This window comes from Entelurus aequoreus, linkage group LG03 (genome assembly GCF_033978785.1).
Source record: "Entelurus aequoreus isolate RoL-2023_Sb linkage group LG03, RoL_Eaeq_v1.1, whole genome shotgun sequence".
Lineage (NCBI taxonomy): Eukaryota > Metazoa > Chordata > Actinopteri > Syngnathiformes > Syngnathidae > Entelurus > Entelurus aequoreus.
In genome coordinates, this window is record NC_084733.1 from 46,223,163 (window position 1) to 46,238,110 (window position 14,948).

At 41.9% G+C, this 14,948-nt stretch overlaps 2 protein-coding genes across 8 annotated transcripts in view; both read right to left on the bottom strand.

Moving 5' to 3' along the window:
- Positions 1 to 14,948, bottom strand: part of zdhhc14 (zinc finger DHHC-type palmitoyltransferase 14) — a 146,479-nt gene that overhangs the window by 104,673 nt on the left and 26,858 nt on the right. The window lies entirely within an intron of this gene.
- On the bottom strand, positions 8,498 to 11,045 carry LOC133646510 (uncharacterized). The gene is made up of 2 exons (XM_062041951.1): positions 10,033 to 11,045; positions 8,498 to 9,478 (listed from the first exon to the last, which is right to left on the bottom strand). The coding sequence occupies exons 1-2, from the start codon at positions 10,875 to 10,877 to the stop codon at positions 9,412 to 9,414; spliced, it is 912 nt and encodes a 303-aa protein (XP_061897935.1). The 5' UTR covers positions 10,878 to 11,045; the 3' UTR covers positions 8,498 to 9,411.

Here is a 14,948-nt window from a genome sequence, read left to right on the forward strand (position 1 = left end):
AGCACAGAATTACATAACATAAATAAAATAGAAAAATATTCTTTCTACGTACAGTCGTGGTCAAAAGTTTACATACACTTGTGAAGGACATAATGTCATGGCTGTCTTGAGTTTCCAATAATTTCTACAACTCTTATTTTTTTGTGACAGAGTGATTGGAGCACATACTTGTTTGTCACAAAAAACATTCATGAAGTTTGGTTCTTTTATGAATTTATTATGGGTCTACTGAAAATGTGACCAAATTAGCTTCATGGCATGGCCTCTTAACTTCATGTGAGCGATTATGATCAACCAGCTATTGCAAGGAATTTAGGGATTTCACCATCTACGGTCCATAATATCATCAAAGGGTTCAGAGAATCTGAAGAAATTACTGCACGTAAGCAGCTAAGCCCGTGACCTTCGATCCCTCAGGCTGTACTGCATCAACAAGCGACATCAGTGTGTAAAGGATATCACCACATGGGCTCAGGAACACTTCAGAAATCCACTGTCAGTAACTACAGTTGGTCGCTACATCTGTAAGTGCAAGTTAAAACTCTCCTATGCAATGCGAAAACCGTTTACCAACAACACCCAGAAACACCATCGGCTTCGCTGGGCCTGAGCTCATCTAAGATGGACTGATACAAAGTGGAAAAGTGTTCTGTGGTCTGACGAGTCCACATTTCAAATTGTTTTTGGAAACTGTGGACGTCGTGTCCTACGGACCAAACAGGAAAAGAACCATCCGGATTGTTGGAGGCGCAAAGTTGAAAAGCCAGCATCTGTGATGGTATGGGGGTGTATTAGTGCCCAAGACATGGGTAACTTACACATCTGTGAAGGCGCCATTAATGCTGAAAGGTACATAGGGATGATACCCGAAACCGGTTTTAAGAAAAGAACCGAGTCCTCGGACTCAAATCCCTTTTTCAGAACCGGTACCCGTTATCGAGACCAATATAGTAAAGAAAAAGAGTTGGTTCTTTATTCGAATCCCTGGAATCCCGTCCCGACCAGAAATGGTCCGTGGAACATCACAAGAAATGACGTCACGTAGCTCAGTCATTAGGCGCAGATAGTGAAAGCAGGAAAACAATAGACCGGAAAAAGCGCTCCATGGTGTAATAAAGTTAAAAACAAAAGGTATAATCCAATGAATAACTTTACTGAGAGATTTGAGCAGGGTACAAACACATGACGAACACTTTTACGACCAACCGGAAACATAGCAACCAGGCTAGCAACGCACCTCCTTTACGGCAGCTGTCGCAAGGTTCTTAAGCAACCGCAGCACATACATATATATACAACATATATGACATGATCTCCCTTTTTTAACTTTTGTTTTTCTTTCCTTGTAAACAAAACAAAATCACACTGTATATGTGTTGTCTGTCTAATTATAAATAATGCAGATGAGGCGTGTTGGCTGAGTTCTTGACGTTTACTTTCACAGCGTGCTCATAACCTCATTCTTAGCTGTCGGGTGGCAACATGCAACAACACTTTTCGGGGCTACAGCGCATGCTCGTCACTCCCGTTGCATGCTGGGTAGTGTAGTTGTTATTTTCCCTAGCTCATAACATCACATCTTTCCCCCTATAAAGAAAGATTTTAACTCAATAAAGTGTATTTCTTTTTTTAGCTTTAACTTTTCATTTTTTAGCATTGTAACCACATTTGCAAACAACTTTTCTCTTCATAGAATTTTCTTTCAATAGAGAAATAAAGTGCAAAAATGTCAAAGCATCATAACAAACAGTTATGTCAAATAGCAGCAGAAGTGCACTTTTTGGAGAGCTGTATTATTTTCAGTTTTGTGCCTAAGGGACTGATTTTATTTAACATTATATTATTATTTATACACCTATAGTGATCACAGAGACAGGTTGTTTTTGTGTTACTGTATATATTTGTTTTTCTGAAAAATCCCACTTAATATACTTTGGGTAACAACAGTCAATATTTATTTATTTTATTTTATTTTTTTAGGGGGGTAACAGTCAATATTTATTTATTTATTAGATTTTATTTTTTTCTTATATAATAAAAGTGAGCTTTTGTTAAACCAAATATTGTGTGTTTTTTTCCATGTACAACAACCTATCTGGACTCGATAAGGAATCGGTTCAATAAGAGGATTCGATAATAGGCTCGAACTCGATAATTTCTTATCAAACATCATCCCTAAAGGTACATACAGGTTTTGGAGCAACATATGTTGTCATCCAAGCAACGTTACCATGGACGCCCCTGCTTATTTCAGCAAGACAATGCCAAGCCACGTGTTACATCAAATCAAATCAAATCAACTTTATTTATAAAGCACATTTAAAATTTACCACAGGGGTAGCCAAAGTGCTGTACAATGGGCAGGTTAAAAGATAATACGAGAACCGAGCAAACACAACACAAACAGAACACGATAAAAGATAAATAAATAAAACATAAAAACAGGTTCACAGCAGGTGTATTATGGGGCGCCATTGCAGGATGGATATCACTCAGTGTTAAAAGCCATGGAATAAAAGTATGTTTTTAAGAGAGATTTAAAAACAGGAAGAGAGGAGGCTTGTCTAACACTCAGAGGTAGGTCGTTCCAGATCTTGGGAGCAGCAGCGGCGAAAGCTCTGTCACCTCTAAGCTTCAGCCTTGTGTCCGGGACCATCAGTAGCAGCTGATCGGCTGATCTTAGGGATCGGGTGGGGCAGTAAGGCTGAAGGAGGTCGGAGAGATATGTTGGCGCGAGGTTGTTTAGACATTTAAAAACAAATAAAAGGAGTTTAAAATTGATTCTGTAATGCACAGGGAGCCAGTGAAGGGACGCTAATATAGGGGTGATGTGCTCACGTCTGCATCAACGTGGATTCATAGTAAAAGAGGGCGGGTACTAGACTGGCCTGCCTGTAGTCCAGACCTGTCTCCCATTGAAAATGTGTGGCGCATTATGAAGCCTAAAATACCACAACGGAGACCCCCGGAGTGTTGAACAACTTAAGCTGTACATCAAGCAAGAATGGGAAAGAATTCCACCTGAGAAGCTTAAAAAATGTGTCTCCTCAGTTCCCAAACGTTTACTGAGTGTTGTTAAAAGGAAAGGCCATGTAACACAGAGATGAACATGCCCTTTCCCAATTACTTTGGCACGTGTTGCAGCCATGAAATTCTAAGTTAATTATTATTTGCAAAAAAAAAACTTTAGATATCTTGTCTTTGTAGTGCATTCAATTGAATATGGGTTGAAAGGGATTTGCAAATCATTGTATTCCGTTTATATTTACATCTAACACAATTTCCCAACTCATATGGAAAAGGGGTTTGTAATATTATTCACTTCAAACGCGACTCAAGGCCGGCGAGTTCGGACAGAACGCTTGGGCAACTAAAGTTGCAATGTCTTCTCTTACTGTTTGTATCTTCATGACTCGTGGAGAATCAAGTGATAATAAAATGTGAGTACCGTATTTTCCGGATTATAAATCGCAGTTTTTTTCATATTTTGGCCGGGGGTGCGAAATATACTCCGGAGCGATTTATGTGTGAAATTATTAACACATTACCGTAAAATATCAAATAATATTATTTATCTCATTCGCGTAAGAGATGAAGCAAATGTCAGCAATCGTCACACACACGTCAACCAATAAGAATTCGGCGGGGAGGGTCATGGCAGAAGTGCATTGTGCGTCATGGCAGAAGTGCATTGTGGGTCATGGGATGCTAACTTCTACTATGTCCGTAGCTATTAAAATGGATAATTTCTACATTGGCGGTAACTTATAAAAACTGAGAAAGGCTGAACAAAAATGGCACCGAAGAGGAAATCATATACTGCAGATTACAGAGCTCTGGAAAATTCTCAACAACCAGCTTCCTGGTTGCTGCCAGAAACTTAAAACAAGACTCACCAACATCAGCATCAAGGAGGGTGACTCCCTCATTACAGACAAAATGGAGGTAGCTAGCAGACTTAACATCTTTTTCACCAGCATAGCCGCAACTCTTGTCAACAAGCTGTCCCACCACTCTGGTCGCTTTGGTGTAGAACACATTAAAGCCTTCTACAGAAAGCTAGGAGTATCCAACGATGATTTCAAATTAGAAATGGTCACAGCTGATGAGGTGTTTAAAAAATTGAACGCGCTCCACCCTAACAAGGTCACCGGCCTGGATAATATTCCCTACAGATTCCTCAGGGACTCTGCCTCCATCATTGCCCCGATCATCACGCACATAATAAACCTATCAATTACACAAGGCCAAGTACCAAAAGATTTTAAGATAGCAAGAGTAACTCCCCTCTTTAAAAAAGGAAGCAAATTGGAACCTGGCAACTACCGACCTGTTTCTATTCTCAGCTCCATTTCGAAAGTAATGGAGAAAATAGTTTATGAACAGGTCGATAGTTACCTTGCCACTAATAAACTCATGTACAAATTCCAATCCGGCTTCAGAACTAACCACTCCACTGACACATGTCTTCTCTATCTGACCGACCACATCAAACATGAGGTGGACGCGGGCAAATACTGCGGCATGGTCATGCTGGACCTTCAGAAGGCCTTTGACACCGTTAACCACGCTATACTGTTGGATAAGCTCAGAGCAATCGGATTTAACAAAACCTCATGGAGCTGGATGCAATCTTACTTGGAGGGGAGGGAGCAGGTGGTAGAGGTGAACGGCACCGTGTCCCCCCCCCCCTCTCGGTGAGCTGTGGAGTCCCCCAAGGCAGTATATTGAGACCTTTACTGTTCCTAATATACATAAATGACATGTCATCGGCATGCGACTGTGAATTGTTTTTGTTTGCGGATGACTCTGCCCTGCTGGTATCCGGCAAGGACAAGTCACAGGTGGAGAAAATCCTCAGTGCTGAGCTGTGTAGAACTTGCACCTGGCTCGCTGACAACAAGCTATCCATACACTTGGGTAAAACAGAATCCATCCTGTTTGGGTCCCACATCAACCTTAAGAAAGTCAATGACTTCACCATAAAAGTGGGTGACATTGTTATCACCAGAAAAGATGAGGTCACCTACCTAGGTTCCATTCTAGAGGCTAACCTTTCCTGTGATAAAATGGCAACCAAGGTAATCAGAAAGGTTAACCAACGAACGAGATTTCTCTACAGAATCTCCTCTCTGGTCAACAAAAGCACCTTGAGGATTCTGGCGGGAACTCTCGTTCAACCCTTTTTCGATTACGCATGCACCTCCTGGTACCCTAGCACCTCCAAAACCCTCAAATCTGAACTCCAAACATCTCAGAACAAGCTAGTCAGGTTACTTCTAGACCTCCACCCCAGATCCCACCTCACTCGTACCCACTTCTCTAAAGTGGGCTGGCTCAAGGTGGAGGACAGAGTTAAACAACTTGCACTGAGCCTAGTCTATAAAATCCACTACACCTCCCTGATACCGAAGTACATGTCAAACTACTTCCTTAACGTAAATGACCGCCATAACCACAACACCAGGGGGAGCTCCACTAACCACATTAAACCCAGATTCCGAACTAACAAAGGTCTTAACTCATTCTCTTTCTATGCCACATCAATGTGGAATGCGCTCCCAACAGGTATAAAAGAAAGGGCATCTCTATCCTCCCTCAAAACCGCACTAAAAGTTCACCTCCAGGCAGCTACAACCCTAAACTAACACCCTCCCCGGATTGCTAATAATCAAATGTAAACCATCAAATGCAGATACTTTTTCTTATGCCTTCTGATCTCTCTCTCTCTCTCTCTCTCTCTTTCTCTCTCTATATGTCCACTACTTGCTGTCCATATCCTACCCCCCACCCCCTCCACACCCCTGATTGTAAATAATGTAAATAATTCAATGTGATTATCTTGTGTGATGACTGTATTATGATGATAGTATATACGATAGTATATATCTGTATCATGAATCAATTTAAGTGGACCCCGACTTAAACAAGTTGAAAAACTTATTCGGGTGTTACCATTTAGTGGTCAATTGTACGGAATATGTACTTCACTGTGCAACCTACCAATAAAAGTCTCAATCAATCAATCAAAAAAACAAGCCGGACGTAGTGAAATATGCAGCAGAAAATGGTGATCGAGCAGCAGAAAGAAAGGAAGCGACGCATACCAGGAGCGACAACGAGGAAGAAGATTTTATTGGATTTAGCGATCAGGAGTGACAGATTGTTTGGTAAACGTATAGCATGTTCTATATGATATAGTTATTTGAATGACTCTTACCATAATATGTTACGTTAACATACCAGGCACGTTCTCAGTTGGTTATTTATGCGTCATTTAATGTACACTTATTCAGCCTGTTGTTCACTATTCTTTATTTATTTTAATTGCCTTTCAAATGTCTATTCTTGGTGTTGGATTTTATCAAATAAATTTCCCCCAAAAATGCGACTTATACTCGAGTGCGACATACCTGTATATATGTTTTTTTCCTTCTTTTTTATGCATTTTCGGCCGGTGCGACGTATACTCCGGAGCGATTTATAATCCGAAAAATACGGTAAGTCCCTCCCTTTATTTTGTTTTGTCCCGGACGGTTTGTTGTTGGCAGCCAATGTTAGCATAGTCCAGCGTTTCTCGAAGTGTGGGGCGCGCCCCACTGGTGGGGAATAGAGATATGACAGGTGGGGCGTGAGGAACGGGAGGAAATGTCACTTTAAATTTTTTTTTTTTTAAATTATATTCTTAGATATTTTTTTTTTACTATGCTTTCATTTTCTATACACACTGTAAATCACTTTGTGATTCTGTCTGTGAAGTCGGCTATATAAATAAATGTAAATTACTTATTTTTCCTGTAGGCTTTAAATTTCTAGGTAGGAGCGAAAGTTTGACAGACGTAGCAACAGTAACTAATGGGGCGGGGCTAAGCGGAAACTTTGTGAATGGCGAGTCACTGAGCGAGGATTTGCTGTTTTGCAAATACATAAAAAATAGAGCCACTGCTGATGAGCTGTTCAAGATAATGGACAGTTTCCTCAAAGAACACAACCTTAAATGGGAAAACTGTGTGGGCTTTTGCTCTGATGGCGCACAGACCATGGCAGGGTCAAGAAACGGGCTGCAGGCTCTACTAAAGAGGGTTGCGCCAAATGCGCATTGGACACACTGTGTCATTCACCGGGAAGCACTCGCGTCAAGGCAGCTCAGCCCCGAACTCAATGAGGTTTTAACAGTGGCAGTGTCAAGCCTGCAACCCCGATTTGAAAAGCTGTGCAGTGCAAAACAGGCTCATTGCAGCTGTCACGCCAAATCCCCCCCCCCCCCCCCCATTTACTTCTGTGGTCATGTTTCCTCTTACGTCATTGACAGCGATCGATAGCACTTCGGCTTTGACTGCCCGTCGCTGGAAGGATACTTCGTCTTTGACAGCTGCTGGAATCTGAAGAAATCGATTGTTTTTTTTTTTGTACAGGCGCGAAACAGGACAGTCGCGTGCCGGTTAAGGACCCCCGGCAACTTTGTGATTTTATTGGACGAAGCCCCGGAAGTAAATGGGGGGGGAGATTTTTTTGTAGAGGGAAGAAATTTGGCGTCCTCCTTTTTTTTGCAAAGATTGCAAAGTGGCACTTTTATTTTATTTATTATTGAACTTGATGCAAGTTATTTGATTTATTATTGAACTTGATGCAAGTTATAACACTTATTTGATTTATTATTGAACTCGATGCAAGTTATAACACTTTTATTAGATTTGATATTGAACTTGATGCAAGTTACAACACTTTTTTTTTATTTATTATTGAACTTGATGCAAGTTATAACACTTTTGTTTTATTTATTATTGAACTTGATGCAAGTTATTTTATTTATTATTGAACTTGATGCAAGTTATACCACAGCTGCACAGTTATTTTATTTATTATTGAACTTGATGTTATTTTATGTTATTGAGTTTGAATGTATACAACTTGATGTTACTTGATCCATCCATCCATCCATTTCCTACCGCTTATTCCCTTTGGGGTGATGTTACTTGGTGTTCAATAAATTTGAAAATGTTAAGCCAGCGCCCCCTCGACCCCGAAGGGAATAAGCTGTAGAAAATGGATGGATGGATGGAAGCTTGGCATTAGCGTTCTGTTGGGGCGATGGGGGCAGGTGGGGCTTGAAAACTCCCCCTTGTCTAAAGTGGGGGATGACAAAAAAAGTTTGAGAACCACTGGCATAGTCAGTCAGCATGACACTGCTATTGCCGCTGTTTCAAGCACAAGACTACAGGGGGGAGTGATACTCGATATTATGCCTTGGGAATTGATATTGCCAAAAATTCAAAGATATCAATCCATTATCGATTATAGCCATTATTATACCCCATCCAAATTTTCACATTGTCTCTGTAGTTCTTCATGGCGTTTCTTACATTAATAAAAAATAAGGGCCGTGTTCAAGTCGCTAGCAACGACCGGTTTGCGGTATGTTTTGCATATTACCCTACCGTAGTTTGGCCAGTGCCTACCTTTTTCAATCCAAACAAAGGAGTTTTTCTTCCCTCTTTTTGGCACCAATTACTCTTTGGGTTTTGTTGTTTTAGCTTCCAATGTGGTTTCCGTCTTTGCGATGTTGTTGACCTCCATGCTCCTGCCAGCTGTCGCCGTAAAGTTCTTTCAAGTAACATAAAAATGTTACCAGAAGGTAGCGTTGTTGCTGCAGTTACTTTGGCCGCATCCCAGACATAAAAAAATTATATAAAAAACAGATAATTATATCGTATGATAGGACATTTTTATGTTGTATCACGATAGCGATTGTAATGTCGCACAGCCCTAGTGTGTACTTCCATTACATCATAACATTTGGTATTTACTTGAAAACTACAGTACTGCACTTTTTTTTTGCTATTTTGTCTATGTGATTCACAATCCTTTTGAGAGACTAGCACATCAATGTTTTTCCTTTTTTTATGCATTGTAATTCCTCAAAAATAGGATTTGCTTTAATCTACCTATAAATGGCTCTCAAGATATCCAACAACACTTTATGTACATGCTGTAAAGTATATGTATACTATACTATATGTAATATAGTAACAGGAACATGCGTATTAACACGTGCCTGTTACTACATATTAAAAACAACTAAGAAGTGCTTAGGAGGGGAATACTTTGTTGAAAAGGAAGGTTTTGAGTTGTTTTTTGAAAGATTCATCTGTCTGTGGGGTTTTGATGTGGTCTGGGAGAATGTTCCAGAGGCAGAGTACAGATGAGGAGATGGCTTGGTCCCCCATCGAGCAAAGCTTGGTTCTGGGTGTAAAGAGGCAGTTTGATTTGCTGGACCGTAGGTGTCTGGAACTGATTTGAGGGGTTAAAAGTTATTTCAGATAAGGTGGGACGTTGCCATGAATGCACTGGTGGGTAAGGAGGGAGATTTTATATTGGAATCTGTATTGTATGAGGAGCCAGTGAAGGTCTTTAAGGATTGAAGTTTTGAAGGCTCTTGCTTGGGATCCCGATGAGAAGTGTGTTGCAGTAGTCCAGCCTGGAAGAGACAAAGGCTTGGATGAGTTTCTCTGCATCTTGAATGGTGGTCGGAGTTTAGCAATGTTTCTTGATTGAAAGTAGGCGCTCTTACAGAGTTGTTTGATGTGGTAGTCGAAGGTGAGATGTGGGTCAATTATGACACCGAGTTTGGTGATCAGAAGGGAAAGTGAGATGTTTTGGCTGGAGAAGGAGATACGAGTAATTTGGGATGACTGGACCTGATTAGAGGTGTGAACTAATGTAGTTTCAGTTTTTGAGCTGTTGAGTTTTAGAAAGTTTTGGCTCATCCACATCTTTATCTCCTCCAGGCAAGTAGTGAGTGTGGGGGGAGTTGGTGAAGGGTTAGAGATAGACGTAGAGGGTTCCGTTTTCAGGTAGAGTTGTGTATCATATGCATAGCAGTGGAAGGAAATTCCATGACTGCGTATGACATGACCAAGGGGAAGCATGTAAAGTGTGAATAGTGTTGGGCCGAGGACCGATCCCTGGGGGACTCCACAGGTGGAATAGTGAGTATGGGATTGTGCTTTTTCCAAGGACTACATATCTGACCTGTCGTTGAAGTAGGCTCTGAACCATTCCAGGGTGGGACCAGACAGACCAGCAGTGAAGTGTAGACGCTGGAGCAGGATGTTGTGGTCAACTGTATCAAATGCAGCGGTCAAGTCAAGGAAGATGAGGAGGGAAGGGCAACTGTTATCAGTAGCCAGAAGTAGGTTATTTGAGACTAACAAAGGCAGTTTCTGTACTGTGTGCTGAACGGAAGCCTGACCTGAATTTTTCGTATTGTTGATTACGTTCCAGATGTTCATGAATTTGACAGAGACTGTTTTTTCTAGGGATTTGGACAGGAACGGGAGGTTGGATATGGGCCTGTAATGTGTGAGGATATTTGGGTTTAAAGTGGACTTTTTGAGATGAGGTGTGATGATTGTCGTCTTAAGAGCTGATGGGACATGGCTGGACTGAAGGGACTGGTTAATGACGTGGGGGCTTTTGGTGGGAGGAAAGTGGTGTGAGCTCCATGGATATTGCCTCGCGGTCTGAGATTCCCAGGTTGTAGACTTGAAGGATTTAATGGGGGCAGAGGTTATCATCACTCGGTTGAGGGTGTGTCCTTTGGTGTGTGTGGGAACTTTAACATGTTGTTTAAGGTTTAGGCAGTCCAATGAGTGAAGAAATTCAGCTGCAAAGGGACAGGTGGAGGAGTCGACGTGAATATGTATGTCATCAAGTATTATCAGGTTTGCAGGTGCAGAGTGTGGTAAGAAAGTTTTGAAGCGCAGAGATGAATGCCGAGTTTGGTTTTGGAGGCTGATAAATGAGGAGTATTGTTGTGGGGGCCGACAGTTTGCGATTACCGTATTTTTCGGATTATAAATCGCAGTTTTTTTCATAGTTTGGCCGGTGGTGCGACATATACTCCGGAGCGACTTATGTGTGAAATTATTAACACATTACCGTCAAATATCACATAATATTATTTATCTAATTCGCGTAAAAGACGAAGCAAATGTCCGCAATCGTCACACACACGTCAGCAATCGTCACACACGTCAACCAATAAGAATTCGGCGGGGGCGGGTCATGGCAGAAGTGCATTTTGCGTCATGGCAGAAGTGCATTGTGGGTCATGGGATGCTAACTGCTGCTACATCCGTAGCTATTAAAATGTATTATTTCAACATTGGCGGTAACTTGAAACTGAGAAAGGCTGAACTAAAATGGCACCGAAAAGGAAATCATATACTGCAGATTACAAGCCGGACGTAGTGAAATATGCAGCAGAAAACGGCGATCGAGCAGCAGAAAGAAAGGAAACGGCGCATACCAGAGGCAACACCGGGGAGGAAGATTTCATCGGATTTAGCGATCGGGAGTGGCAGATGGTTTGGTAAACGTATGGCATGTTCTTTATGTTATAGTTATTTGAATGACTCTTGCCATGATGTGTTGCGTTAACATACCAGGCACGTTCTCAGTTGGTTATTTGTGCGTCATATGGCCTACACTTATTCAGCCTGTTGTTCACTATTTTTTATTTATTTTAAATTGCCGATTCAAATGTCTATTATTGGTGTTGGATTTTATCAAATAAATTTCCCCCAAAAATGCGACTTATACTCCAGTGCGACGTATATATGTTTTTTTCCTTCTTTATTGTGCATTTTCGGCCGGTGCGACGTATACTCCGGAGCGACTTATAGTCCGAAAAATACGGTAAATGAAAGGAATTCAAATGAGAGCGGTTGGGGGAGGGGCATAGGGGAGAGTTCCAGCTCGTTGCGGTAAAAACAGCCAGGCCACCCCCATGGTGACCAGTGCTACGAGCGCTGTCCAAATATCCAAAGCCTGGTGGACAATCCTCATTTAGGGAAGAATAGACCTCTGGTTGATGCCATGTTTCAGTTATGCACATCATGTCAATCCCTGTGCCTAAAATGTGGTCATTAATAAAGCAGGCTTTGTTTGTGAGGGACTGGGCATTAAAAAGTTAAATCTTTATGTTTGAAGGGTGGTGAATAAGTTTATTTAAAGGCTTAAGGACTCTGATAATCCCTTCTTTTCCACTGACCTGTTTGGGTTGTCGAAATCTCGCCATGTTTCCGCCATTGATAGCTCCCGTTGTAACGCCGCTCTGATGACGCATCAGTTAGGCGACGGAGCGTAAAGCTAACCAGATGGATAAAATGGCGTTTGCCGGCAGCTTCTAAATACATTGGGGTCTTTTTAAGAATCTAAGTTGTTTGATTACAGAGAGGCACGGTGGAAGGGTGCAGCTCTTTACTTCCAGGAGCTGTTTGGCTGAGTATTTGAGCATTTTATCCAGTGCAAAAGGAGCGAAGACGGTCTCAGAAAGGAGCAGAAACACAGCGATAAGGAATGTGGAGATCTGACCGAAGAGAGCCGGTTACTGCAGAAATTTGTCGAGAATGGGGAAGATACAACAAGAGAGATTATATTACAAAAATAGAAAGCATAAAAACAGAAACATGTGTTCTTGTCTTACGTAAGGATTACGAATGATAGGCAAAATACAATTTTAAAAAGTGTAGTTCCCCTTAAGTCACCAAAGTCGTGGTGAACAGGTCACGACGTGTAAATGGAGTATTGTTGGTGGTTTTTCAATGTTTATTAGAGGGCTTTATGGGCGCAGTAGATGACTCCCATTAGCTTCATTGTTAGCCATATGGTACTTTCCGTATATTACAAATTAGAACACAAATTAAAGGCCTACTGAAATGATTTTTTTTTTATTCAAACGGGGATAGCAGATCCATTCTATGTGTCATACTTGATCATTTCGCGATATTGCCATATTTTTGCTGAAAGGATTTAGTAGAGAACATCGACGATAAAGTTCGCAACTTTTAGTCGCTGATAAAAAAAGCCTTGCCTGTACCGGAAGTAGCGTGACGTCGCAGGTTGAAAGGCTCCTCACATTTCCCCATTGTTTACACCAGCAGCGAGAGCGATTCGGACCGAGAAAGCGACGATTACCCCATTAATTTGAGCGAGGATGAAAGATTTGTGGATGAGGAACGTGAGAGTGAAGGACTATAGTGCAGTGCAGGACGTATCTTTTTTCGCTCTGACCGTAACTTAGGTAAAAGGGCTCACTAGATTCCACACTTTCTCCTTTTTCTATTGTGGATCACGGATTTGTATTTTAAACCACCTCGGATACTATATCCTCTTGAAAATGAGAGTCGAGAACGCCAAATGGACATTCACAGTGACTTTTATCTCCACGACAATACATCGGTGAAGCACTTTAGCTACGGAGCTAACGTGATAGCATCATGCTTAAATGCAGAGAGAAACAAAAGAAATAAGCCCCTGACTGGAAGGATAGACAGAAGATCAACAATACTACTATCAGGAGACACCGAACCAAACACTGGACATGTAACTAGACGGTTAATGCTGTGCCACCTGTCGAAGCCTAGCAATGCTGTTGCTAACGACGCCATTGAAGCTAACTTAGCTGTGGGACCTCGTCAGAGCTATGATAACAACATTATCTCTCCACCTACGCCAGCCCTCATCTGCTCATCAACACCCGTGCTCACCTGCGTTCCAGCGATCGACGGCGCGACGAAGGACTTCACCCGATCATCGATGCGGTCGGCGACTAGCGCATACTTGCCAACCCTCCCGTTTTTAGCGGGAGAATCCCGTTAGTCAGCGCCTCTCCCGACAACCTCACGGCAGAGATTTTCTCCCGACAAACTCCCGGTATTCAGCCGGAGCTGGAGGCCACGCCCCCTCCAGCTCAATGCGGACCTGAGACTGAGTGGGGACATCCTATTCTCACGTCCGCTTTCCCACAATATAAATACGCTTGCAAGTTCCAAAACGAATGGAAACAAGAATTTCAGTTCATCCAGGACAGTTTGAAGGGGAAGGTGTATGTTGCCTGTAAATATGTAGAACAGACTTCTCCATTGAACACGGTGGCTGAAATGATTTCTCAGTCATGAACAGAGAAGTTAAACAGGACAATACTGCCATCTAATGGATAGATAATTAAAGTATTTCTTTTATGCAAATAAAATAAATATATATATACACACCGAACCAAACACTGGACATGTAACTAGACCAGACCTGGGCATTCTGCGGCCCGCGGGCCGCATCCGGCCCTTTGTGCGGCCCTGTCCGGCCCGCGTGAGGCCAAACATTTTTTTATTTATTTTTTTTTTTTTTCAATCATAAATTACAAAATACATTTAAAAAACTATCTATGTCGAGTGTGCAATACAACGGCACTGCTTTTGTTTTCAAAATCGTTATTTGTATTACTTCCGTGTGGACGTATGCTCGTGCGCGATTGTGAACAGCTGCACACATATTACAAAATAAAGTTTAAAAAACATCAATGTCGTGCGTGCAATACAACTGTGCTGCTTTTGTTTTGAAAAGTGTCATTTATGTGCGTATGTCCGTGTGTAACCGGTGACTGCAGGTGCACGGCGACACGTGATGCACAGTTATCCCCCAAAATGTCAGCTCACGCTAAAAAAAGAAAAGTTGATGAGGAATGCCGGGTTTTCAACAAGACGTGGACTGCCAAGTATTTTTTTACAGAAATGAGAGGTAAAGCCGTGTGCTTAATTTGTGGAACACATGTTGCTGTGTTGAAGGAATATAATTTGAATCGCCACTACACAACAAAGCACGGGGAAAAATACCGGAATCTGGCCGATGGAGAGCGCGCAAGGGAGGCTGATGCGCTGATGGCAAAACGGCAAACCCAACAAGGACTTTTTACCCAATTTCACACCCACAAAGATGCAGCCGTCAGGACAAGTTTCATAATTTCTCACAAAATCGCCAGAAAAAGTAAGGCGTTTTCTGACGGAGAGTTTATAAAGGAATGTTTATTGGACTCTGCTGCGCTCATATGCCCGGAGAAGAGGGCCGCATTTGAGAATGTGTCACTATCCCGACGCACTGTAACGAGG